The following is a 26824-nucleotide window of genomic DNA, read 5'->3' on the forward strand; positions in this document are numbered from 1 at the left end:
ATATTTTTATTAAATATTTATGCTTTATACGTTATTCCTTTGGACTTTCTGTTTGTGTATTATCGTAATCACATTTTGTACCTCGCAACTAGTTACTAGAATATTCTCGGTTGCCTAGTGAGGTCAGCGAACGCCCAAAAATGATGGTAAGATATCCGTTTGCATCTTGTTCTTTTACTTAACAATAAATATATCAAACATGACTTAAGTGATAATTCTTATTTAACTTTATTCTGTGTTGCATTTTTACCTACAAAATAAAGCTTCTTCTTAAGTAAACGCTAACGTAAATTTCACGTGCCTTGTTCTCGTAACCCGTACCAAACAAGTAGAGGCCTAACTAAAGTACCGTTATTTGCTAGTACAGCTAATACTACTTACTAACGTTAGGCATTAACTTCATTGTTACTGTTAGGCTGTACCAACAGCGATTCGACTGAATTTCATCTCCACATATGAAGATAATGTTTTGTAGGAGGCCATTTCGAATGGCCTCCTACAACACAAATCATAACATGGTGTTCCACAGAGATGAGCTTGCCTAATATCAGACCTAACAGACTTGTTGGTAGGCCTCAAGTCCCCGCAGGGAAATAATTAGATAGGGCTAGGCTATAGTTATTACTTCATAAAGACCATTGAGAATGACGCATCTTCCTAACAGTAACACAGTACCAGTATACAGGAGTTGTAGTGGCGAATGGCAGTAGTTGGGAGGGGGAAATAGTTTTTGAGTCTGAGCCTCAGTGGAGCAGGTAAAAAAATAATAAGTAAAAGCAACTTGTGACTCTAGCCTACCCGCAAAAAATACTTAGTAAAAGGCAGGGTATTCTATAATAGCACCTAACAATGAAATATTCTTTTGATATGTTTAACTTTAAACAGAGAAATGTTATTTGACTGTCACATGAAAGGAGTGTTTGAAGAAATTGAAAAATTGACCAAACTCAGAACCGGTTATCAAACCATCACAGTTGATCAGTTATATGACATGTCCGCAATTGTTTTCAAGGTGTATTATTTTCAGAACACACATGTTGTAACTTCCATAAAGCCAAGGCCTATGTTGGAATCCCTCAACTTTTCCATAAAAATTAATACCTGTTCCAAATTATTATTACCTGGTGTGGAAAACCCTAATGATTCTATAAAAATTGTTCAAATTAGTGAAGAGGTAACACAGTTTTGTGTAATCTTCCATTAAATCAATTGGTTATAGTTTCTTCCTTCATGTCAAAATCAGTGTTTAAAAGTTGATGGAAATGGTGTTTGATTAAGTACATTGTTTACCGTTGTATGTGCATACTGTAGTATAGCCTATGCAATCTCACTTCTTGTGTTAATACTTTCAAACACTATCAACGTTGTCCAAATCATTTAGAAGGCAATTTTTATACATTCATCAAAAGACACTTACCTGACTTCTCGCAAGAACTTACAAGAAGGTGTGATAATTAAGACATCTGGTCACATTCTGTTATGAACCAACTATAAATTTCACCTCCAATGCAAGGACAGGTCCCACAGGCTTAATGTAGAATGGTTGGGAGATTCCATATAGGACAGCCTAGGTCTAGGCTACCCTTGCTTGCATTCAACGATAGTTTATACCATTTCCAAAAGGCTCAGTGAATGAACTAAATGCTAAGCTTAACTCAGATGTGAAGTTTGTACTCAAAATTTAGAAAAGGCCTGGTCTTGGCTTAATTCAAATAAGGTGAGTCAACATGCACAATGGCCCCATCTAGGATTATTTGTATCCATATCCAATCATTGACATTAGTATCAAGTGAGGTAATCTAAGCTTTAATTTATGTAGGTTTTTGTAAAATTTGGACAACATTCTTAACCTGTTTTGGGAAAACGAGCGTTATTTAGGGTGTTACAATATAAGAGGCACTGTATGCTGAACAATATAAATATGTACTTCACAAGAGATACTTGCTTAATGTTACCCATCAGGAGAGTTAAATGTTGCATGTTAATCTCATTTGCATGTTTATTTCTATACTTTGTAAATTGTGGCCAAAGCTCATATTCTCCTGATCGTATTTCTTCTTGTAGCGTCCACAAATAATCGTACTGAAGGAGGGAACAGAGGCTTCCCAGGGGACATCGCAGGTAGTCAGTAACATCAATGCCTGCCAGGTGGTAGCTGAAGCTGTCCGCACAACCCTGGGTCCGAGGGGAATGGATAAACTCATGGTTGATGGAAATGGTAAGGAAAACCTTATTGCAAGTGAGAATGGTAGAATCCATTTCGAACTGCAAACATGACTAATTTTTTAGCCAAGGAGCTAGCTAACCCTGTATTAACATGCTGTCTGCTCTAATATTTTACAAGGCTTATCAGAACTATTGTGCATATTGCTCGAATGGAATATCTATATTTTAAAGACGCTGAAACACAAAGAACAATTTAGACTATACGGAAACAACAGTAGGCTAATATCCATAATATCTAATAATGTAAATTAAAATATGTAAGAAAGAAAGTGGAAGAAATTTGCAGGGACACATCTTCATGGTCAAGTCACCTGGAGGAAAAAGAAACTAGCCCCTAACAACAAGCCCACCCCTCCCATCTCCTCCTGTCTACCCTGTCCCCCCACACATACACACCAAAAACTGTGTATTCCATTAAAGTAAGAGGAAAGTGATATGGAAACCTTAATTTACATCTCATACCAGTTCCAGCCGATATGGGCACAAAGCTCCACATGACTACGTTATTTCCAGTGGTGGAATGGAAGAACTCTGTCTAGATGTGAGAATTTATACTTATGGTTCATTCTGTTGGTTTGATATCAAAGATCACAGAGTTCAGATAGTCAAGTTTTCTTCCAAATTGGTTGAGATCATATGTGAAATCAAACCTGCAGTTTGTCATGGGCCATGATAAACATTTATCCCTAATGGTTAAGCCATGAACAGTACATTGAGTTTATCTTAAGAACCATTTTGATGAAGCTTCTGGAAAAATAATGTAAGATTTTCACAAAGCATGATCTCACTTATGTTACCAGTCGGCTAATTAAGACACATAACATGCCTTTTCAGCGCCCTATTGTCGTGCATATCTATAATAGTCATGAGCCATTTGCTGAGTTAAGGATATGTATGCCTTACTTCTTTTTAATGGTGCACAAAGTTTTATTTCCAAATAACACAATGGAAACGCTTTTTCCTCACCCTCAGGAAAAGCAACAATATCGAATGATGGCGCTACCATCGTAAAGCTCCTTGACGTGGTCCACCCCGCAGCAAAGACGCTTGTGGAAATAGCAAAATCACAAGATGCAGAGGTAAAATAACATTCCAGATATGAACCACCTCACTTATTTCAAATTGTTTTATCTTATTTGCTCAGGAGACAGAAACGAACCGTTTTAGAGGTGACAGTCTCATGTACAAAGCTTTTTTAATAGCTGAATGCATTTTCAAATGTAGTGTAGCACGTTCCAGATGTGTTGGTGTTTTATTCATGACATACTCATAGTATATGAAGGTTCTGCTCACAGGAAACAGCTATAGATCTTTGCATTTGTGTAGCAATTCCAAGATAAAGCAAATTCAGCTGTCAATTTGCAAAACATGGTGGGGATGAAAAACTACTCCAAAGCTGAGAACAGTCTTGTCGTAAATTATTCATGATTTAATGGTGCTATCAATAGGCTGCCATTTTGTCAATTCATGATGTCATAGTACCAGGTGGAAGTGGGAAAACCATTTAAATTTAAAGATAAAATGAAATAATGTTAATAAAAACAACATTGCCAATATCACTGGGATCGTATTAAAAAAAATTAACATTTTAGAATCAGCATTGGTAATATCTTTCTCTACCATTGGAAAAATGCATTAAATACAAGCTAAATCACTAAAACATTCAAGCATAAGTGACTGGATATGTCATAGTTATACTAAAGACAAGTTTCAGGCCATTAAAACCGTGATATATGTCAAAGCGGATTACAAAATTTTAGCTGTTTCACATGAGCTAATGATGATAGGTTGGCTGCTCTGTGTTTCACCAGATTTATAATTATTGCTAACTGATCGATCGATCGATCACACTATACAGGTGAGACTGTTATTTCTAGTTATTTCTAGTTTAGCAACATTTACCAGTCCCACTGTGAATTGTGAGTGAATTGAATATCAAAAAGCTGTTATATGTCATCGATAAATAGACAACCTGTCTCTATCAGGTATTTTTGTTTTTCTTTAAAGGTAAACTTGTATTATCTTTGATATACTAATAACCTACTTTTCTTCCCCCCACACTATAGGTTGGTGACGGTACCACTACGGTGACAATGCTAGCCGCTGAGCTCTTGAAGCAAGTCAAGACATTCGTTGAAGACAATGTTCACCCGCAAGTTATCGTCAGAGCATACCGCAAAGCCACTCAGTTAGCATTGGAGAAAATTGATGAAATTGCATTTAGTATCCCTAGAGAAAACCTAGTGTAAGTATCTGACTTGAAGTTTGAGTACCCTGCTGGTTTGGTAATGTCAAAGTTTAGCAAGCAACCTATCCATTGCAAAGCCTGGCCATGCCTTCCCCTCCCCCACCCCCACCCAAAAAAAAATTAAGGAAAAAGAGAACTTTCACTTAAGCCAGTGATGCATTCTTCGCACTGCTTGCACCCCTTCAAGCAACTTGACCAAAAAGTTCAATAAAAAGCCAGTAGGTTACAAGGAAAGTCAGAAATGAAGGCAGAGCTTGCTTTAGAGACTGAAAAGATATAAGCACCCCCTTAGACACATAAAGGCAGCATTGCCAGAAATGGGGTGGGGGACACACGACTCCCTTCCATCCCACCCCTGGACTGCAAGTTTGACACCCAGTCTGTGAAAGGGACAAAGTACTTCCTATTGTCTGACATATTCATTCTTTAATCCTGCTTTTGTAGAGAGCACAGACAGTTACTGCAGAAGTGTGCGGCAACGACGCTGAGCTCCAAACTAGTCGCCGGGCAGAAGGACTTCTTTGCCAAGATGGTGGTAGATGCAGTCAGCATGCTGGACGAACTTTTACCTCTTAACATGATCGGCATCAAGAAAGTACAGGGTGGAGCATTAGAGGTAGATACCAACATTTGTCTCATTTCAAGCAGATTTGATTACTTAAACATTGTTCCAATAATTCCATTGGAGTCGGTATTGCCTAAAGGATTGGCTTTCAATTGTAGCTGGAAAAATGAGGTGGATTTAGATGAGATTTTTGTGTTCATTATTGTACTACATTGGGCTTAAATAGCTGATTATTGTACTCTTCATGGGCTTAATTAGCTGATTATTGTACTCTTCATGGGCTTAATTAGCTGATTTGGTCAAATGATTGATGGGGGTTGGGACTGGAACCTTGTAGAGGTACAAAATGGTGTGATGATAGTTAAGATTATGCAGCATCACTTAAAACACATCTCAAAAATTTAGATAATGTTTAAATTTCATCCATGAGCAGTATCAGAAAACTTAACAGTTTTCAAACCTACATACAGGCATTAATATTTTCCTTGTCTATGCTGTTGACCCTATTACAGGCCCAAAAAATAATAGCAATGCATTGGACACAAGAAGTGTGTACCATCCAATTAACATGGAAAATTAAGGCACGATTAGAACATAAGGAACAATTTGAAAATCTTTTACAAAAGTATAGCCACGTGATGTAGTAAACTCAAAAGAGTTACTGGTACAAGCTTTTTCATTGATGCTAGGAAACTGGTTAAATACATTCTGTTATTCATTTTGTAAGGATTCTTCAGACCACACATACCAATGTTTTGCAAATTAAATTTGATCTTTCGACAATAACAAAAATTAGAACAAGCAAATAAACACAAAGGGCTTAAATAAGAAGAAAAAATGCAGCAGGATTTCATTGTTATTGTTTGTTACTTTTCTTTTACCGTTTCTAGGAATCCAGATTGATCGCCGGTGTAGCTTTTAAGAAAACGTTTTCCTATGCAGGTTTTGAGATGCAAAGAAAGAAATATTTAAAACCCAAAATAGCACTACTTAATGTTGAACTTGAACTGAAGGCTGAGAAGGCAAATGCGGAGGTCAGAGTGGACAGTGTAGAGGTGAGTAGAGTCATCGTTTCCATCGGTTACTCTGTTTCTTTCCTTCTAAACATTGCTGCTGCTTCTCCATTTCCCAGACTCCTTGTAACACTCCTCCTGGGCACTCTGGAGAGAGATGAGTGGAATAGACGAGACCCAACATATGGGATGTTTGTCTTCTGTGGGGGGGGGGGGGGGTTTAGCTTTTAGATATGTTTGGTGCAAAACCAGTCTTTGGTTGTGAAAGAGATTTGAATTTAGAAATGTGCTGCAATATATTGAATCATTCCTCTGAATGCCTTTTTATGGAATGTGTCGATAGGGACCAGGCAGTTACGTGTGATGGACCCAAGGAGGTAGGGAATACTCTGTGTGTTCAAACTTTGTGAAGTAGCTTTGAAGGCTCTGACTTCATTAAATGCTGTGGTTCCCATGTACAAAACTGCTGTTCGTCTTTGCACTCGTGTAGCATTTTGCATAGCATTTTGGGAAGCAGTACCGGAAAAAGTACTCCCTGTGTGGTTCTTACAGGGCCAACAGGTCATAAGTGACTCAGAAGTACTTCCTGGCCCTCATAGAGTTTAAAAGAAACCCCATAATATGACAATGTTGTTTTGTTGCAGTTCTGAAGCGCTTTGCTTGGCTCTTCTGTTATAATTCTTGTAATGTCAGATCTCTCTGTTAAGTCTGTGTATTGCACATATTTACTATCTGAGCTGAATCCATGTTACGGTTATGAATAAGAGTCTGTCCCATTCATTGTCGACCCTGTGAACTCTAGCATACAAACAGCTCCTGCATCAGAAAATCAATGGCCATGACCAGGCTAGGCAATACCTATATATTTCTACATGTTGTGTTTTCTTTATGAACTCTTTTAGGAAAAACTTGCATCTAAACTGTTATAGTTTATTGTTCACCCTGCTTTTTGTGTCCATGATGTCCATTCAGACAAAGAGGAGATCTTAAATGAAGAATCTGTTTACCCATGATGACATTTGAAGTACTCTGTCCATGCATCTATTAAGAGAATGGGGAAAAAACATGTTCCAACTAATGATTTTTCATTTTTTCTCTATTTTAGGAATATCAAAACATTGTAGATGCAGAATGGACAATTCTGTACGATAAACTCGATGCCATCGTGCAGAGCGGTGCGAAGGTTGTGCTTTCCAAGCTTCCTATTGGTGATGTTGCTACACAGTATTTTGCTGATAGGTGAGTTATTTTTTTTTTATTTGCTTCTGTTAATCAACTTTTGGTTCCTTTGTCTTCCCAAGTAGTCATCAATGCCACATTCATCATTTTCATCATTTATATAACCAAAATATCTTTCTTCACTGTCAAAACTATATTGAGGGGGGTGGGGTGGGGGGCTGTGATGTCTCAACAATCGCATAACCATGATGCTTCTTGCCCTTTAAAAAGACCTACTTTTTCCCCCTTTTATTCCTGTGTACAAAAGCTCTTATGTACATGTTTGCACTGGTATAGAAATTTAACCATTTGGCATATCATTTTGTGATGTGGTACAGTATAAAATTATTTCCTGATTGTGGTCAAGCGTTGTTCTCTTTGTATCCATCTGAAAGGTTTGAGTTGTTCCAACAAACAAAATTTCCTACAACGAGAGAAGTTTGCAATGTCTATCTGAGCTATATTTACAAAACTCCTGTGTCATGAAGATTAAGAAAGCACTGGGTTAAAAACAGGGCAACGGCTCATGCCCTATTCAGGTGGTACTTTGACGGCCATTGTTTTTGTTCTCAAAACACTGTTATTGTTTACACTCTAAAGTATAAATTGCTTAAACTTTGTGAAATAAATAAAATCTAGCAGAAATTACCTTTGTCATAATAATAGGCCTTGTCTGTAGTAAAAGAGATCACGCCATCACGGTAGTAGAGATCCATAGTTCGTGTAGATGATGGAAATCAGAGTGAGGCTTTCCAATTTGAAACTCATGTGAGCTAAAGTTTGCCAAATCTCCCATTGATTTTGACTTTGAAAGCTTGATGTTATAGTTGAAGGCTAACTAACCTATGCTAATTTGAAAAAAAGAAAAGATGAATAATATATTATGTGAGGATTTTTTTTAAATGATGCCCACAGGATAAAACCGTTGTCGTAGCAAGTATATACCACTCGATGGTTAAAATTCAGGAAAAAATTCCCCCTTTTCCATGGAAACACCATCCAATCAATACTTTGATATAGCTTTGCTTTTTGATTTTTACTTTTTCTTTTTTCTTTTATGATATATTACAATAGATTATTTCTAATTCACCTTGAATGGTGAGACGGTAGTCTCATGTGAGGATAGGTTACCTTAGGGACATCAAATTATTTAACATTGAAACTTAAAATGTATGTATATATGTGCATAAATAAAAAAAAATTAAGAAGGAAGTTAGTAAGCAATCATGATCAGGAAAGTTTCTGTTTTTTTGAGAAGAGAATGCTTCAACAACAGTTTTATGGTTCAGAATAGGAAAGAGCCAACTTTGAAATGAAATGTCATGTCGGATATATAGACAAAGTTTGAAAACATGACGGTGCTCAAATCGCTAGAGATTAGATCCCCTGGTTCTTCATATGTCCTTTTTTAAGGGACCAGGGGAGAGGTAATGGAAACACTTATCTTGGACCAGCTGAGGTTTAAGATATCCACATGAGTCAACCACAGATTTGTTGCCATAATTCTGTCAGGTGTTACGATTGTGGTAGATTGACCCTGGTCCAGCATGAGGGATTACCTGTGACCGTTCTGGTCACAAATCTTCCCGTTATCTTGTCTAGACCAGGAACCATTCCCATTGAGAGTTGGTCCTTTGTCTGCCTTCATGGCAAGCTATTGATACGGGCCTTAGTTTTGGGGATGGACATTTAAATCTCATTTTCAATGAAACTGCTGGAGGGTGAGGTATTAGATTGGATTTTTTGTCTTACCTTGATCCGCAGGAAACTGATTTAATTTACCAATTATTGCTGTAATTTATCACGATTATTATCATTTGTGATGAAGAAATTTTGTTTAAAGTTTAAATATGAAGTTAGGAGAAAGAGGGGGGGCGGGGAATTATGCCCCTCGATGGCCTTTTGTCAAGGTTCAATTTATACAGAGGGAAGAAGAAAAGGCTAAATCTCTGGCAGTCTGCAATTCTGCGGCTAACTCCTGCAACTCTTTCTTCGCCTTTATAGAGTAGAGTAGTTTATTTGCTTCTGACGTGTATTTGCAGAACTATTTGACCAAAGTTTCAAGTAAAAGTGTAAAGCAGGTCGATTTTTCCGTGCATTCACACTTTCATGAAGTGCATATGAACATTGCTAGTAATTCCCACTACACCCTTCACCATGACAAGAGACAGTGCCAATGGAAATGTGTCAAAAAATCTGTTATTTTGTACAAACAAAACACCTTTTAGCTCACATGACTACCTTAAAGGTCTCTCGGCTACCTCCCAGGGGTCGTGAAGGATATGAGCATATCACACTGCGACATAACAGTATGCAGCTGCTCACTCTCTCTTGTTACTATTCCCAGGGACCTCTTCTGTGCGGGAAGAGTGCCAGAAGAGGACTTGAAGCGTACCATGCAGGCCTGTGGGGGCGCCATCCAAACATCCGTGCAATCCATGACAGACGACGTCCTCGGTATGTGCGAGATATTCGAAGAGGAACAAATAGGAGGCGAAAGGTGAGAAAGTTGTACGTGTGTGGTTGTCAACGTTGCTGTGATTTTTGTGGAAGGTGTCGAAGGGGAAGGTGTAAGTGGGAAGGATTCCCACACAGGTGAAATGTCATGGGCTACTCTTAAGATGGCTACACATTGCATAAAGTGTCAACATGTAACGGTCACTAGAGCATTACTTGTGAAAGAGAAGTTTTACTTCCAAGGAATGAAAAAAAAGAAGAAGAAGAATACTTTAAACCATCGTATTAGTAACTTACAAATTTGAATACAGGAATGGTACTATTTACAGAACCAAAAATCAATGTTAAAAGGTTGCTCAATTGAAAATAATTTCCACTCTTCTGTCTTCCCTTTCGGGGGGAAAAATATCAAGAGTTTCCATTTAGAAAACATTGTGTTTACATTTTCATTGTATGATTCCGTTTACAGTACCTGTTGTTGATCTTTGCTGTTGTATTGCACTCTTGCAATTTTGTAATGCCTACTAAATAAGATGCTGACTATAAGACTAGCTCCTGTGGTAATGTCTGTCTTACTCAGGTGATCTGTTCTAAGCTTTTAGGATTCCAGCCACATGAGTCAACCACAGATTTGTTGCCATAATTCTGTCTGGTGTTACGATTGTGGTAGATTGACCCTGGTCCAGCATGAGGGATTACCTGCGACCGTTCTGGTCACAAATCTTCCCGTTATCTTGCCTAGACCAGGAACCATTCCCATTGAGAGTTGGTCCTTTGTCTGCCTTCATGGCAAGCTATTGATACGGGCCTTAGTTTTGGGGACGGACAACTGTTGTTCTGTTTTGTTATATTTAACCGAGCAGGAGTCCGGTGTGCTGTACTTGCTTAGAGCAACTGGACTGCTGATATTAAGCAAGGTATTAAACCCTAGTTAGGGTTCTGCTCAAGCAGCTTTTAATTATATGCTGTTATGCAGGGTATCTTTAAAGTAATTGCTGTTGTATCAGACTCCAGGGCCTGACATAAATGCTTTCTTTCTGGCCAAAGGCAAGTGGATATTGCATCGGACGTGTAGCATTCGCTCATGACTAGTCCTCTGGGCCTGTCAATGTTTACTGCAGCAAATTTGAGAAAAGCAAATTAAAGATATTAACTAATGCAACCCCAGTTTGATCATGATGGCCTTGCAAAGATTGATCTCTCAGTAGATGAGACCATCAAGAACCCAACGTCACAAAGTAAGGACAAGTGAGCTAAATATAAAACCGCAGGATGTTTGTCAGATGCGTTTTATCACTTTTGTCGGTACGTCTTTCTTGATCATTCTTTTGATTTTTTGTTGTTGCAGGTTCAATCTCTTCACAGGTTGTCCACAAGCCAAGACATGCACCCTGATACTCCGAGGTGGAGCTGAACAGTTTATAGAAGAGACCGAGAGATCCCTCCACGATGCCATCATGATCGTCAGGAGGGCCATCAAGAACGATGCCGTAGTAGCAGGTATGTTGCATGTTCAGTGGTGTCACCACCGTGGTGACCGCTCCCCCCCTACCACCACCACCCCATGTCATGGGCTACTAAGTCGTCAAGAGGCGGCTACTACATTTTCTCAGTCGAATCATAGTAAACCAGTAAAATATCATTGTATGGTCACAGAAAACATATTGTTACAAGGATTTGTTTTTTTGGGAACACATTGTGTGTTAAATATAATACACATATTTTTCAAAAGGATTTAAGTAAACCAAAACCTTCAGGTAGTAGCCTTACTTTGAAGTTTTGTAATTGTTTTCTTTTTTGGAGTTTTAAAGTAAACCGTTAAAATGAAAGGAAAAACTTGGTTTTTCGCTGTATAAGATTCATTTACACAGATGTTAATAGAAGAGACTTGCAATATTTAACGAAGGGCAAAATGTAAGATTTTCCAGAAAAAGAAAGCTGAAGAAAACTGCATTTTCTTTAACGAACAGACTTGTTACATTTTAATGAAATCTTACCTGATAAACTTTGGCCTTTGCCTCTTTTATTAACACTAATGTGGACTCAGAAACAAGCGAAACATAAAACCAAATACATTTGTTGAACTTTGCCGATGAAGACCAAACCCGAACGTGTATTGGAAAGGCGGTCAAAATTTATGTGGTGTTGTTTGTTTGGAAGTAAAGTTAAAGATCTTATACTTTACCCCGACGATTTCTTGTCAAAGCTCTGACACTGATCTGTATGGAATCCTTGGAGAGTCAATTACCTTGTTGGTTTCAGGTGTTGTCCTACTTGAAGTAGGATATTGAGTTTAATTCTCTTTTTTTTTTTCATTTCAAACACTTTCTTGTCCACGGTGATGAACTTGCCTTATAATAACAAGATAAGGTTTTCCTTTCCTTAAATCGAGAGAAAACCAAAAAAAAAGGGGGGGGGGGGATGTTGAATTATTCATCTTCATGTGGGAATTTCTTAGTTGTGGTTTGAATGTGATTAACCACAATGTCGATGAAGCTGAATGTTGGACAAGTTTCCCAGAGTGGAACTTTGCCCATAAAGTATTCTTAACTTTTGTGGGTCAAATGGGAAAAAAAAGGCGAATAAATTGTTACCTCGACTTCTTGTAAGTTTGATAAATTTCTGTGATTCTTTGTTGGCAATCTACGAAAAAAAATGGTGGGAATATTGCAAATTCCCAACCAAATTATAGATAGATGCTTTAAGGCTACTGATAATCTTAATTAGCCGAGCCAGACAATTTTGCCCTGTCGGTGGATTGAAAATTTTAATCTATCTTTTGGACGATGGCGAAAGAAGTTTATAGGTTGCAGCAAAACTTCTTTGTATCTTGTATTTAAAGAGTTGTTATTAAGCGTAAACGTACCTCAAGATCAGTATTAAATTCTGAGAGAAACATTCTCAAAAAGTGTGTCAAAGTCTTTTACCTCCAAACCCAATAATGATGAGCTGTCTGTTTTAGTGTGAGGAACATTGTCAAACCGGTTTAATTAAACTTTGTATGTATTGTGAACAATACTGCCGCGTATAAGCCGTAAATTGATGCGCTTCGAGGTACCGTTGGGATTTGCGGTTTGTCTCGTTAATCGAGATGAGCAGTGACGTTAGTCGATGTTCCTCTGGACAGAGATGGCCTGTTTTGTATCTGCCGTGCTCAAAACGTTATTTCATTAGATGTTTCTGGGGGATTTGGGGTCTCATCTATTACATAGGTTTGACACACATTTCTTGAGAGTTCATCACTGTTCTGTTTGTTCAGACGTGTAAATTAGGGTGCACTTTGAAGATTTGAAAGTAAAAAAATATGTCTGTCGATGGCCCTACATTTCAATTGGTTCTAATTTGTGTGAAGGTGCACCCAAGTCGTATGACCTGTGATAGAATGTTTATAAGTGACCTTGTTGGGGTTCTGTATAAAGCTAGATTAGTGATGTTCTAGGGCAGCGTGTCCTTGTTAATGATTGCCCATATGTCTTCAGATATGTTGTGTTGTGAAGGGGGGGGGGTGCAGGGTAGGGAAGGGTTTTGAGTTTATGAGGTGTTCTGAAAAAAAACCCAGAAACCATAGCCTTCATGTTGTGAGTACATTGGGTAGAGAATACATGTGAAAGCCAATGTATTATAATGAATTCTTAGAGATTACTATCAAGTTTAAGGAACTTACAAGGCAAACTGTAATTATGGTAAGAAACCAAGGTTTGGCATAAGATGTATCCTTGCCTAGTTTATATATCAGTTCCATCCCTGCCTGGTTCCTTTCAATCCCCCCCCCCCACCCACCTCTTCCCTCCATTCTGCACCCTCCCCTTTATCTTTCTCACTCTCTCAATATTCTTATTGTTCTCTTTCTTAGTTGAAACAGTTAGAAAGAGAATCAAAGCTCATGTTTTGTTTTTTTTTTCATTTCAGGCGGTGGTGCTATTGAAATGGAGATCAGTAAATATCTTCGAGATGTGTCGAGGACGATTCCCGGTAAACAGCAGATCCTGATTGGTGCCTACGCCAAGGCCCTGGAGATCATTCCTCGCCAGTTGTGTGATAACGCTGGCTTTGACGCCACCAACATTCTCAACAAACTGAGGCAGAAACATGCCCAAGGTAAGTGGCGGGCGGTAAGGAGAATCTCCCACTGTAATTAAAACTAATTTCCAATCCTCTGTCTTCCCTTTCGGGAGGGGGGGTGGGGGAATATCAGAGTTTACATTTAGAAAACTTTCTGTTTACATTTTAATTGTAAAAAAAAAAGTTTACAGTACCTGTGGTTGATCTTTGCTGTTGTACTGCACTCTTGCAATATTGTAATGCCTACTAAATAAGATGCTGACTTTAAGACTAGCTCCTGTGGTAATGTCTGTCTTACTCAGGTGATCTGCTCTTAGCTATTAGGATTCCAGCCACATGAGTCAACCACAGATTTGTTGCCATAATTCTGTCTGGTGTTACGATTGTGGTAGATTGACCCTGGTCCAAGCATGAGGGATTACCTGCGACCGTTCTGGTCGCAAATCTTCCCGTCATCTTGCCTAGACCAGGAACCATTCCCATTGAGAGTTGGTCCTTTGTCTGCCTTCATGGCATCTATTGATATGGGCCTTAGTTTTGGGGACGGACAGCTGTTGTTCTGTTTTCTTATATTTTTTGTTATATTTAACCAATAATGTCCCGTATGATGGTCTAGACTTGTCAGGGGTTCTAAATGAAATGAAATTTTCTATGGTGACCAGAAAGAGGTATTAGTTGTAGCAAAGAGCCTGAAAGAAGCTAAATCTCACTCTAGGGTAGACTAGGGTAGGACTGTAAGGTGTCCAAGGCTACATACCTGATTGCTGCATTATTGCTGGCCAATCTTATTTTCAGGCCAGATTGAAATCTTTTCTGAAGGGAATTAGCTAGAGGCTTCCCTTTAAGAGATCTGTTGTAATATAGCACCTTTTTCTGTGATTGGTAGTATTGAACAGATTTGTTAGTACTTTCATCTGTAAGTACAACACAGAAATGGAAAAACAACAGGTCTTCTGAGTATGATGGACATTGTTATGATTTAAATCAGCGGTCTGGAAACTTAAGACCTATGACCTGGGAGATTCCATGAGCCACAACCCACCAGACCCCCCCTCCCCCCACCCATCACAATCCATGCTCAGAATGCATGAATTCTAGTTTGGACTGGACGTCACCAAGCTTTGTAAACTTGTTTTATGATGTCTGGAAATTCCCAAAAGACCCACCAAAATTTGTTCTGTGACCTTTTCTTGGGTCATGCCCCATAGTGTGTGGATCATTGATAAAATACAAGCCCTTGACCAGTGGAAGTAGCAAAAGTATGCTATATTAGAATGACATTGCAGAATAAAGCTCCAATGTCCTGTTTATTGAAAGCTTTACCTTTCTGTTCTCATTAGGGGCCAAGTGGTACGGTGTAGATATCAACAAGGAGGACGTAGCTGATAATCTGGAAGCCTGCGTCTGGGAGCCTTCAATCGTCAAGAAAAACGCCCTGACCGCAGCCTCAGAGGCAGCTTGCCTCGTGCTCTCCGTAGACGAGACCATCAAGAACCCAAAGTCACAAAATACAGACAACAGACCAGCCCCTGCACCCATGGGACGGGGTAGAGGAAGACCAATGTAGTTACCCCTAGAGGCTAGATGTCTTGTTTCTTTGTGTGTAATAATAGCCTGTAAGTTTATGTGTCGTGTAGCAGTGGGGCCCAGTGTGATGTTGCGCTTTGGCCTAGTTTATGCTTTTATGAATTGACGAAGGTCATTCGCTGGAAGTTCGATACATCTGTAGGACAGTTGACATACGTCCATGCATCAGTTGCTATCCTCTCCATTGTCTTTTCCTGGGAGATGGCATTTAAGAGCAAGAACTACTTTAGAGAACCCTTTCTGCAGTACTGTACATAAATGATAACCATCCCTCATTACTAACAGGACCTAGGAATTGGACAGTTCAGTACATTTTGGGAATCGTATTGGATATGACTGTCAGGTTACCTGAATTACACAGATAACGAAATGTATCTCTAAGAGGCACTGAATATTATTGTTAGTAATCTCTTGGGGGTGAGAGTAAGCACCGGCTTGGATGCCAAGAATTAGATCATTTGAAGCTTTACTAGACAAACAAAACAGAGATATCTGACCAGTGGTGTAGGATACTAATACATTAGTTAATGCTGTTACTACTGACCGTTCCTTTTCTGTAGAAAGATTGAGTACAATGAAGATTGGGTAAGGATTGGGATAAGGTAACAAGGAGAGGAGGGAACAGTATGTGTTGTTGTGTGAGGAGTTGCAAGGGGGAGGGGGAGGGGAGATACTTTTCATTGAAGTTAATTGTCTTGCATGCACCTATACCTTTCACTTCTCTTATTCTGAAGTTGCTTTGATCAATTTCTAGTTCTGATCTTAACTCTCCATTATTCCAGAGCAAGACTCAAACATTTGTCATATTTGATGTGTATCCAAGTTGTACAACACAAGAGGGATTTATCGGGAATATATTTCTGTCACTTAGTTACTGCTGTCCTCCATCAGCATTTCATAGTAACAGTCAAACCAAACCTGGAGCTGAAACAGTGTAACAAGCACACTGCCAGTAGTGTCTGCTGCCCCCACACACATGAAAAAGACCATTGTTCAAGGGGGTAGAAAGCAAGCAAAACTCACCCTCAATGCCAACACTTGCAACATTGCAATAGTTACCGTTAAATTTGGCTGGAAGTGGGAGAACAGTCGTGCCCCTTTAATAGCCACAAACTCTACCTGAATCTTCTCTCAGTGCTAAGTTACTGATTCAGCCCATCACAGGTAAAGACACCACCAAGCAGATACTTCTGTTATGTTTGGAATATGTTTGAAAATACTACAAGGTATACTAGCATTATATGACTATCATTTCCTCATTTGTAGGGCAACAAGTGGCACTTAACCATCATCTTCATCATTATGGAGTTGGAAACCACATTTAGAATTATTGCATCCTTTCTAAGTTTTCTCATCCCTTCTTTTTCTTCTCCCCACCTTGTGTGTTAATAGGATCTCTGTTGACTACCTCACTAATCCATAAACTTTTTATAACTTTATTATATGTTTGCAAAATATACTGCATCCCTTCATAATTAATAATACCTTTATACAACAGGTAAGAGCTAGCTAGGTACCTGTGTATGGTGCATGTACTCTTAAAAGAGATTACTATACAAAAGTTTTCTGCTATTAAAATCCTAGTTGGTTGAAAGTTATATTAAAAACTACAACGATGAGTTAATTATCAAAGTACGGGAGGAGAAGTAAGACAAGTCGTTGCCTTCAGAGTGTATTCGTGTCTTGCGCTAGACGCATAAATATATACCTTTTGGCCACTTTGTCTTACCACCTCTCCAGATATCCCTTTACAAAATTTGCATTGAAAAGATCTCTTTTCCTACGATTGACTTCCCAACCAAAGTAAAAGGTGAACAGTGAATGTGAGGTAAACTCGGTTATGTGCTCGATGCTCTGATGTATCTGGAGGCAAATTTTTATTTACCGTTTTGAAAGCAGCATTCCTTTACGTGGATTATTTTCACGGTTGATACGAAGATGGGGTACCAACAATAATTTGATGATTACGCTCGTGGGTTGCAACAGCTGTGAAGATTACCTCTTTGTTTCTTGGTTAGCTAAGAAGCTAACACTGGGAAAGTCCTGCTTCACTGATCTTCCCAGAAAGCCCTAATGGCATTAATTTCTGCCTCGATTTGGTTGGCTGCAAATTAAGTGTGGAGGCTGAAATCATGTCACCAAGTTTGAAAATTATCTTTGAACAATGTAAATAAAACCGTCATCGCTGGCCTTTCTATTAGCCTTTGTAACACGAGCTATGGCGTCTAAGGGGAATCTGTATTAAGGTGTGTGGCAGAAAAAGGGAAAAGTTCTTGTAAACGCAAAAACCAAATTAAATTTCTCCTGGTGGTAATTCGTTTACCTTTCTGAGGTCTCTTTTGATGCCAAGAAATTAAGTTCAGAATTCTTTCTTTGGTGGCAAGTCTTGCTAGATGAGAAAAACCCTTTGAACGAAAAAGAACAAAACACAGTTTGAGTGTTGAAAGATAATGGAACAAAACAATCTGTGGGTCTCTTTTCTTTCTCTCTCACTGTTCTCTCTCTGTGACAGAAATTGGCAAAACAATTACTTTGAAAAGTGTACACTAGAATTAACTCTGCAAATTAAAGGTGAAAGTGTTGAGGTGAAAACTCACAATGTTGGGTCCTCCTGCTGAATATTCATATAAATTGTTTTATGTGTTTGCCATGTAACACTTGCATACATACATAAATTGTCATAAAAGAGCCTTGTCTGATTCTGCATAGTTAGTATAAGGGTATTGCCTAGGCCTTAAAACACTGGCAACAGAAGATATATACCAAGACAAGCATATCTGGATAAACAGGTTGGGCTGATATTGTAGTCATTAGCTGGGTATTACTAGTTACCACAGCCTTGTTGCATCTCTGTGAGTGAAACAAAACTACTTTTGATATTTAAGTTTGTGGAATGTTGCTTTTATCGTCATGTTACTGATATAAACAACATAGTTTGGGGGTTTTAAGTAGACTGTCCGTGATGTTTAGTAAAGAAATGCAGCACAGCTGTTTGAGTTCTGAATCTGAGATCCATGTGACGTTAAAATCTCAAGTATGCAATGTTTGCTTTAATAGTAACCCTGTCATGCATTACTCAGAATTTGTGGGTAAAACATAACTTTGCTTAACTTTAAGAACTTCATAATGCTGAATTTTTTTTTATCAACAGTGTGTATCATATTACAGTTGTCCTTAGTAGAAATGTATGTGGCATTCAAGTTAAGATTTTCTATCTCAGTTAAATACCTTTGGAGTTTAATATTAGACTTTTCTATCACTTGAGACACAGTGGACTGCTCTGAATTCTTTGAAGGACTGGTGTAGTCAAACTGTACATGGCTAGTGGAAGCTCTGTGATTGGTTGGAATAGAATAACACTTGGTATCTGACTCAATGATAGAATTCCATAATATTGTGGATATTCATTAGCTAGTCGAGTTTAATTTTGACTATTGAAGTTAACTTTACCATGTGATTATAGAATATCAATATGAAAACCACCAAATATTGGGCCACACAACGTTCAGAACTGAGAGTGGAGTTCAATCTCTCTCTCATGAAAAATGTACTCATTTTACCTTGACATGTTGGAAGAATCTATGAACGGGTCTTTAAATTTCATCAGTTGCGATCGTCTTTGTGAGTAAATTCTCTGCAGATTTGCTTAAATTGCCAACCAAATGTGATTAAAAGTATTTTTAACTGTTACTGTAAGATGTGCCTGTGGGGTGAGGTAGAGACATGAATGATAGATGTTTGAGATTATCTGGAAATTAGACAAGACTACATGAATTAACAACTAGAAATGACTGAAAAACAAATCAAATATGGCTGCCCTGTCATTGAGTATCGGATTGTTGACTTGGAAGGCGTGGACTCCTCAGCTTTCCGAACTTACACAGGTTTTGGTTAAACCACTCCAGTGTTGTGTGTCCACCAAATGTGTAATTATATTATGACATTAAAAAGCCTGTTCATGCATTGGAATTGTGAGAGGTCTTTTCAAAATGAAGTGCAGGTTTAAATTACACTGCAGTTGATTGTGTTTGTGTCCACCAAATGTTTTTGTGTAATAATATTATAAAAAAATAATTGCAGGTTTATGCATTGGAATTCCAAAATGAAGTTAAAGTTTAAATATAATAGAATCATCTTTCCTTTATTCAATAATTGGATTGTAATATTTGACAAAATCAGTAGGTTTGGCCTCTTTTTTTTTCTTTCTCATGTGGCCTCATTCATAGCTAAATTCAGTAAGGAAAGCAGGAAGGCTTAATTGTGCTTTGGATTTTATAATGTATTGACAGGATTACACCAGGAAAGCTTTGACAACCTCGTCATGTGGTAGGACTTACAAAGATTCTCAAATCTATGACGTGAAACTGAATGGGAAAACGGTTGCTTTGTAAACTGTGCTTGTCTAAAGTTATAGTGACTTTCCCCTTGTTTGGAAGTAAATGAGGATTACCATATGAAGTTTAAAATGCTAAGTCAATTCTCCTTACTCTTGTTTGAACTAATTCTTGTCCGACTCTGTACCTCCCATTGAGAGTAAGATGACCTTTGTTGTCGAGTAAGTGATATTTTTCTGTGACCGACGGTCGCTAACGCTCGGTCACTGTTGTTTGACATCTTCTTTAACATTTTGTACAAAATTACTGTGTTGTGCGAATAATTTTTTGTATGCATTCAAGTCAAGAAAAGTAAAATATTAAAAGAAAAAAAAATTCAGAACGTTGTGCCTGACTGAATATTTTAATTTGCCAATATTTTAAGGGGTAAATCGGGCCTCCGTGATGGAATATGAAATTAGGAATGTTATGTAAAGAGTTGCTGTCGTCTAGACTTCAGTGGCCCATGGCCACTTCTGGAAACCTCCTAAACTGCGGCTAGTATTAAACTTGGGCGAGTAATCAGGAGAAAAGTTTCATTAGTAAACCGTTAAGGGAGTACTTCTAACTACTGCTGAAAGGGGCGATGCCTTGATGTTATTTGATAAAATCGATCAATCATCTTTTACAAGTAGGATGGGCTGGAGAACTTTTGGCGAGGCCTATGCACTTTGCTTCACTTTGTATGATAGGTCAATCACTTTAATAACCTCGTTTTGCTCTCTATTTTTCCCCCTTCCACATTTAGACTTGAGAAGTTACTTGAAATTCAAGAATATGGAAAACTTTGAGAATATTAGGGGAAACTTTCAGAGTCTGCAAGAAACACAATTTTCTTCTTCATGTAAAACATTATCATCGAACAGATGATACAAACGATTGAACCGAATGAAAATGAAGCAAGCAGCTTCATGGTAGTCGACATCTGAATTTCTCTCACTACTTGGTTTGTTGATAAAACGCCAAGGTCATCAATATTTCACATTGCTTAATCCATGGATAGTGAGCTTTTGTCACTGTCTGGCCCTTTGCTCCAACCATTGTTTTTCTGTGGTCCTCATAGAAACTTAATTGAGAATCCCACCCTCCCCCCCCCCCCCTTGAAAAAGATTGGTACGTACATGAGGAGAATAAGATGCTCTAAATAAGGTAATACAAAAATATAAAAGTGAAATTTTTAGCATAGTTTGGGGGCAAAATCAGATGATTATTTAACACTTTCTGCAATTAGAACAACAAATCAAACAATACAGTTGGTGATTTTTTTTTTTCTCCTTTTTTTTTCATACTTAGACTTCACAACATGATTCATGTAAGTTATACTTAATAAAAAAAAATGAAAACAAAACTTTTTTTTAAATAGATAAACACTTGAAAAAACAGCTACTCTTTGTTTAGGTGGACAAATATCACTTAACATGCACTTAAAAATTGTGGACCATAGTGTAAACAACTAGAAAGATTTCACCCTTATACATATGATGTGAACTAATCCATCACAAAGAAGATATGGTGACCCAAAAAAAGAAAATGAGAACGGAGACATCTTAATGTACACATCTGAACAAAACTTTCAACAGATTTTTAAAGTACTCATAGAAATATATACAATGTTATTAATATATATTTATCATAAATACAGCCAAAAACGAATTTTTTCTAAAAAGGAGAATTTTCCAAATAAATTACCTTAAAATTGTGTAGATGGTTTTTATACCAGTAATAAAAATGGTTGGCAAGATGAAATAGACCGTAATCATAAAAATTACAGAACATTGTTAATACACATAAACATTTACAGAGTGCAGTCTAAAGGGTGCTATTTACCAACACATCCTGCTTTCACTCATTAAGACTAGCTAATTTTATCTTCACCCATTCCATGCCCCCTCTCTTCCTATATTTCATCTCCCTGTCTTCCGACCCCCCTCCCCCCCTTCCTTGCTACCGTGAATTGAATTGTGATGTCCCTTTCCTTTTTGCAGGGAATGATGGTTATTGAAAATGGTCAAAGCCACATGAATGTTACTTCACCATAGGGCTGAAACTAGTACCAAACAGCCTCCCCCTCCATTTCCCCTTCCTACCCCCTCCCTACCCCTCCCTTCCCCTCTTGCCTGACAGATGTACCTGGACCCACTTACACCAGTTCTCAATGGACAACTACTGAATACAAATCTTCCCTAAAATACAATTTACACACTTTACTGAAAAGGTAAATAACATTTCAAAAAATTCTAAAACCAAAAGTATTGAATACTAAAGTGAATACAAAAAGGCAATAATACTGCCTTGTTTTCTTACTCTTGACATTTAACTACGGTACACAGTTTGTCTCGTCAATCACATCGTTACTATTTAAAGAAAGCTTAATTGAAATTACTGTGCATTATACATGTTTGTCTAACGGTATACTAGAACGAATAATAATTTCCTGAGCTAGAAAATCTGGACAGAGTAAAATGGGAATCAAAACTTCAATCTTTTTCCTCTTTTTTTTCCTAATGAAAACAATTGAATTTTACAGAGACAATGTGTCCAAACAATTTATCTTGTTAAACATTACTATTCTTGCTAAAATATGGTGCATTTTATATCTATTTATTCTTCTTATTCCTTTGTGTTGTTTATTAATTTTTTTATTTTTGCTCGGATATTGGGGAGAATGACAAAACCATTCTCAGAATGTATAAACACGATAGAGAACTTTCAGAAAGAAATTTCCCTTCCTTGGTGGACGATGTTTAACCATGGGAGTATTATCCAGACATTTGGTGAACAGCGCCCTTTCTTTTGCCTCGCGATGATGACATTTACACCATCTTGCAATTTTTCAACGTGTATACAGTGTCTTGACCTTGGTAAATTGAGAATATGTAAATGAGATGCAACATGAGTCAGGAACATCTGTGTACTTAGGGGCAACCTGTTAAATGTTAACCTAAATATATTTTTTTTGTCATTTCAACCAACGAGGGACCCGACAGACTAGAACTCCCAAAAGTTTATTCAAATATCGTCGTTTTATAAGCGATGACCCAAAAATAATTTGTTCTACCCTCATAGCTTAATACTGACCCTCTTTACTGACCCCCTAAACCCACGATCGGAAGTATGCCTGAATGGCCGCGATTGCAGTCGTTGAGCCAAAGCAAGAAGTAAAGAAGGAGACTTAAACCTGAGGATCAGAGGCAAAAAAAATAAATAACTAAATAAAATAACAGGCTTTATAGTATGGAGTGAGAAGAAATTTTAACTGAGTTCATTTCATGTTTCCAAACTGAGTCATACCCCAAGAGAGATCATGTCTTGGGGGAAAATGAAATTGGACACTTGATCAAGCCGATTCCTCGGGAGTGACTCCAAAGCGTAATTAAGGATGGCTCGAAAGGCAGTCATGTGGGAAATAACGTTTGCACGGATCCCCCAAACTGGCTAATTGTCACTTTGAGGATTTCGAGGGGGAAACTGGTCATTGTTGTCAGGATAGTTTGTGCTGGCCAAAAATAATATAAACCAATGAGGAGGTGATATTATTTATGACCATGACCTAACTGGCCTTCTAGTTGATCTCAGTAAATCATAATCATAATATAAGAAAAACAGGTTTCTATGTTTGACGATAAATAACAACAACAACAAAATGACAAGGCTTAAGTCTGTTTCTGAAGAAATTCAATCTTCTCTTTCTAAAGGCTGCATTTCTACCACGATTTAAACTCACAGAAAGGGAGTCAACTTTGTATGTTCACTTACTAACCCCAATTGGTTGACATTAATAATGAAGTGACCACTTGCAAGCTTTGTTTTTGTATGAAAAGACTACTTTTGTTTTGGGCAGAATACAACCAATGTATACATTGGATACATAAAAACATTGCTATGGGTAATCTATTGAACAACCACAAGCATATGTTTCAAAATTCTTCAATTTTGATGATGATTTCTCTGGTGATTCTTTGCAAATTTCTTGTTATGAGAAGAGATCCTAAAACCACTTATACCAAATGTCTGCAGTATCAGTCAACATATTAAATGACAAAATACCAGACTGGATTTGCTTTTCAACCCCCCCCCCCACACTCCTAATGGAAGGAAGGGGGGTTATTTCTTATTGATAAGAGATACACAGTGTAGAAGACTTTTTGATAAAAATGTCGTCCAGCAGGCCAAAGAACCTTTGCATCCAATAACAAGGCAGATATATGAATGTGAACTTCTACTTTCTTTAACTACCCTGTAAATTACGCTTTGGACTATTTTGAATTCCGTTCAGTATCAAGCACTGAATGTTGTTACAATGCAGTTGCGAGAATATTTTGTGCAAATGTGACCGTAATATCACAATGCCAAAGGTCACCATTTGTACGTTGCAGATACCATCAGACTAAGGTTGAGTTTCCCTTTATCAGAAAGGTAATTTCAGTCCACATTAGATTTGGGATGTACCCTCCTAGAAGTGTGCTTATATTCTTATACTTATGTACATTGGCCATCTCAAAATAAACAGACTGTTCATTGAAACTTAAACACTGTCTGTCCCAGGTTGGCAAGCATTGGTATATTCTTGAAAAGCTGAGGAGAATAAACTCTAATGCCATTCAGAAACAACTTCATCTTCTTGTCACAACAACACCACCCCCACCCCCATCCCACCTATACCCCACTCTCTTTGAATGTTTCATTCAATGATCAACGACTTTCATCCCAATTTATAATAAATAAGTTGATGAAAAATCCCTTGATCATTCAATGTCGTCCAACCCACAGTACTAGAAATATAATAGTTACTACCGGCCATGAAACTCTACGCTACATTAAAGTAACAGTTTCATCAAGACTAAAGGTATCTTGTTAATTAGAGCATCAGCAAGAGAGATCGACTGTAATTTGAAAAGGATGGTACAAATCCCACCAACCCACTTAAAAGAATTTAAATAAATACCTCTTCATTTATATAATCCTCATTCAAGGTAAAAAATAAAATCTTCCAGCACATTTCAAAACCCCTCTTTGTTTTATAACATGAAGGAAGAGAAACTTGTCCTTTCTCCAACAACAACAACAACAACCCATTCCCATTGTTTTACAAAGACTTATTTCACCATAATTGATCAAGACATATATATCAAGAATTTATGATCCGAGTACAAAAGAAAAGAGAAAAAATAAAACGAAAAAACGAAAAAAACAAAACAAAATTGATAACAAATCTTTCAAGAAGATATTAATCAATATTGTCAATAGAAGTAGATCAGGCTTGAGTTAATCGGTGGGTAGATTCGTTAAAAATTCTTCATTTCTTTCATAGTCGACATCTTCCTTCGGTTTTAAAGCATCTCTCCACTTTTTTTCCCCCTCGCTCTTTCTCTCTCTCCTTAATAAACAAAGCTGGAAGGAGTTCATACTTCATTTCCCAAATCACCGAACGATTCTTTTCGAACTCAACCATATCATCGACTGCCGAGACAGAAGACATACTCTGGATGAGTTCTCGTCTAAAACAAATATTCTTCTCCCGATGGCAAAAAATGTCCACAACTTAAACATCTTCCATCAAATGACCATTGTCATCTGCAAAAAGCAAATAAGTTTTTTTTAATTTTTTTTATTGTCTTTTTGATTTGTAAACCAAAAAGGACACAATATCGCGGGGAGGCTGCCGTCACGACTACTAAAATCCTCTTGTGCGATTTCCATGTTTGTGCTGCTGCTGCTGCTGCTATACTGTACAGTGTCCGGAGTAGGGACCAGGTCGTGAACGTCAGTCACAACCAACTAGTTCATTTGCCCGGACTGTCTATGTGGCTGCTGTATGCTGCTGAACTGCAGGTTGGAAGGGCGAAAGGACCACCAACACCACAGAAGGACGGAGGTGACATCATAGCATTCCCTGCGAAAATACAAGAGAGAAATATACCGATTCATTAAAATATCAATCCGCTCGTTCAATTCCATACCATGTCACACAGAAACGGCATCATAATATGATCAGATATGAAACATTTATGGAAAAAATTCTCTTGGTTTTTTATGAAAGCTGGGTATAGTCGAGTTCGCGGATATTTCTTGTACTCCAGATACACTTGCTTGTGTTTCACTTTATGTACCAAGGTTGCTTCGATCCCAGTTTGGGTCATAAGCAGAATATGCTCAATCAAGAAGTGAGTCTGGAAACAATTTTTTTATTTCGGAAGATATGACTCCCACTGTAAACATGTTCCAGTAAGCCTCAAAATTGTTGTTGTCAATTATCCTGTATGAAATAAACTGAACAATAATTACAACTTTCTTACAATCAACCCCCTCTTACAATCAACAACCCCCCTCTTACAACCCCTTCTTACAAATCAACTCCCTCCCTCCTCTTTCCTTCCAAACAATCAACCCACCCAACTAAATCTCTCCCAGGGCTCTTTCTTGTCAACAGCTATTCCTTCCATTCTGCACATTATACTAATATATACCCTTATCCATTAACAATGTAATTATCAGTTTTAACAATTCTGGAATCTAGCATCGTCTTTGGACGTTTTCTACCTGAGTTCTGAAAACTAGACAAGCGAATCACACGCTCATTACGGGCTGTATTTTCCAGACTGTAAACAGTGAAATCTGGTAGTAGTATATATTAGGTCAAAATCATTCCATGGTATGTGAATCTCTAATGGAGCAAGAGAATGCCATCTGTGGCTGGTGAATAGAAACAGTGGAGGAGAGTTTGCCAAATATGACCAAAAAAAAAATCAATTAAGCACGAGGAGGGGAAAAAGGAAGAAGAAAGGTTTGGAAAAATCTAGTTCAATGTTTAACTTATAAACATTTTTATCTTTCAAATACAAGAATCACTCCCAGAATAGTGAAATTTGAGTTCCCTTCAGTTTACCAGAGCACCATTTTTTCCCACTTCAAATGGAAAAATCCTTCTTTTTTTTTTGTTCTAGTGTGTTTATACAAAAACATATCTTTTTGTAGTTTCGCCATCATTTTTTTCTGATTTGAAAATTACATCTAATTAAGTTTGGATTTACTATAAGTGAGATAAAGAAATTAATATATATGTGTATATATTTAT

General features: G+C 37.7%; 2 protein-coding genes across 3 annotated transcripts in view; one reads left to right on the top strand and one right to left on the bottom strand.

Moving 5' to 3' along the window:
* Positions 1 to 17803, top strand: LOC139967982 (T-complex protein 1 subunit eta-like). Its single transcript, XM_071972241.1, has 11 exons — positions 1 to 146; positions 2065 to 2218; positions 3199 to 3305; positions 4293 to 4471; positions 4919 to 5090; positions 5930 to 6094; positions 7158 to 7291; positions 9618 to 9770; positions 11076 to 11227; positions 13637 to 13825; positions 15130 to 17803. Exons 1-11 carry the CDS (start codon positions 141 to 143, stop codon positions 15354 to 15356), a joined length of 1638 nt encoding a protein of 545 aa, XP_071828342.1. The 5' UTR covers positions 1 to 140; the 3' UTR covers positions 15357 to 17803.
* LOC139967981 (transcription factor COE3-like) overlaps positions 16049 to 26824 on the bottom strand; it is a 124553-nt gene continuing 113777 nt past the window's right edge. For both annotated transcript variants that reach the window (XR_011793201.1, XM_071972240.1), the window contains one exon: positions 16049 to 25642. Coding sequence is in view for 1 of the 2 variants with exons in the window: in XM_071972240.1 (XP_071828341.1) it covers positions 25533 to 25642 (110 nt within the window). In the remaining variant the exon portion in view is untranslated. The remainder of the gene's footprint in view (positions 25643 to 26824) is intronic.

Source organism: Apostichopus japonicus, chromosome 5 (genome assembly GCF_037975245.1).
Source record: "Apostichopus japonicus isolate 1M-3 chromosome 5, ASM3797524v1, whole genome shotgun sequence".
NCBI classification, from domain to species: Eukaryota; Metazoa; Echinodermata; class Holothuroidea; order Aspidochirotida; family Stichopodidae; genus Apostichopus; species Apostichopus japonicus.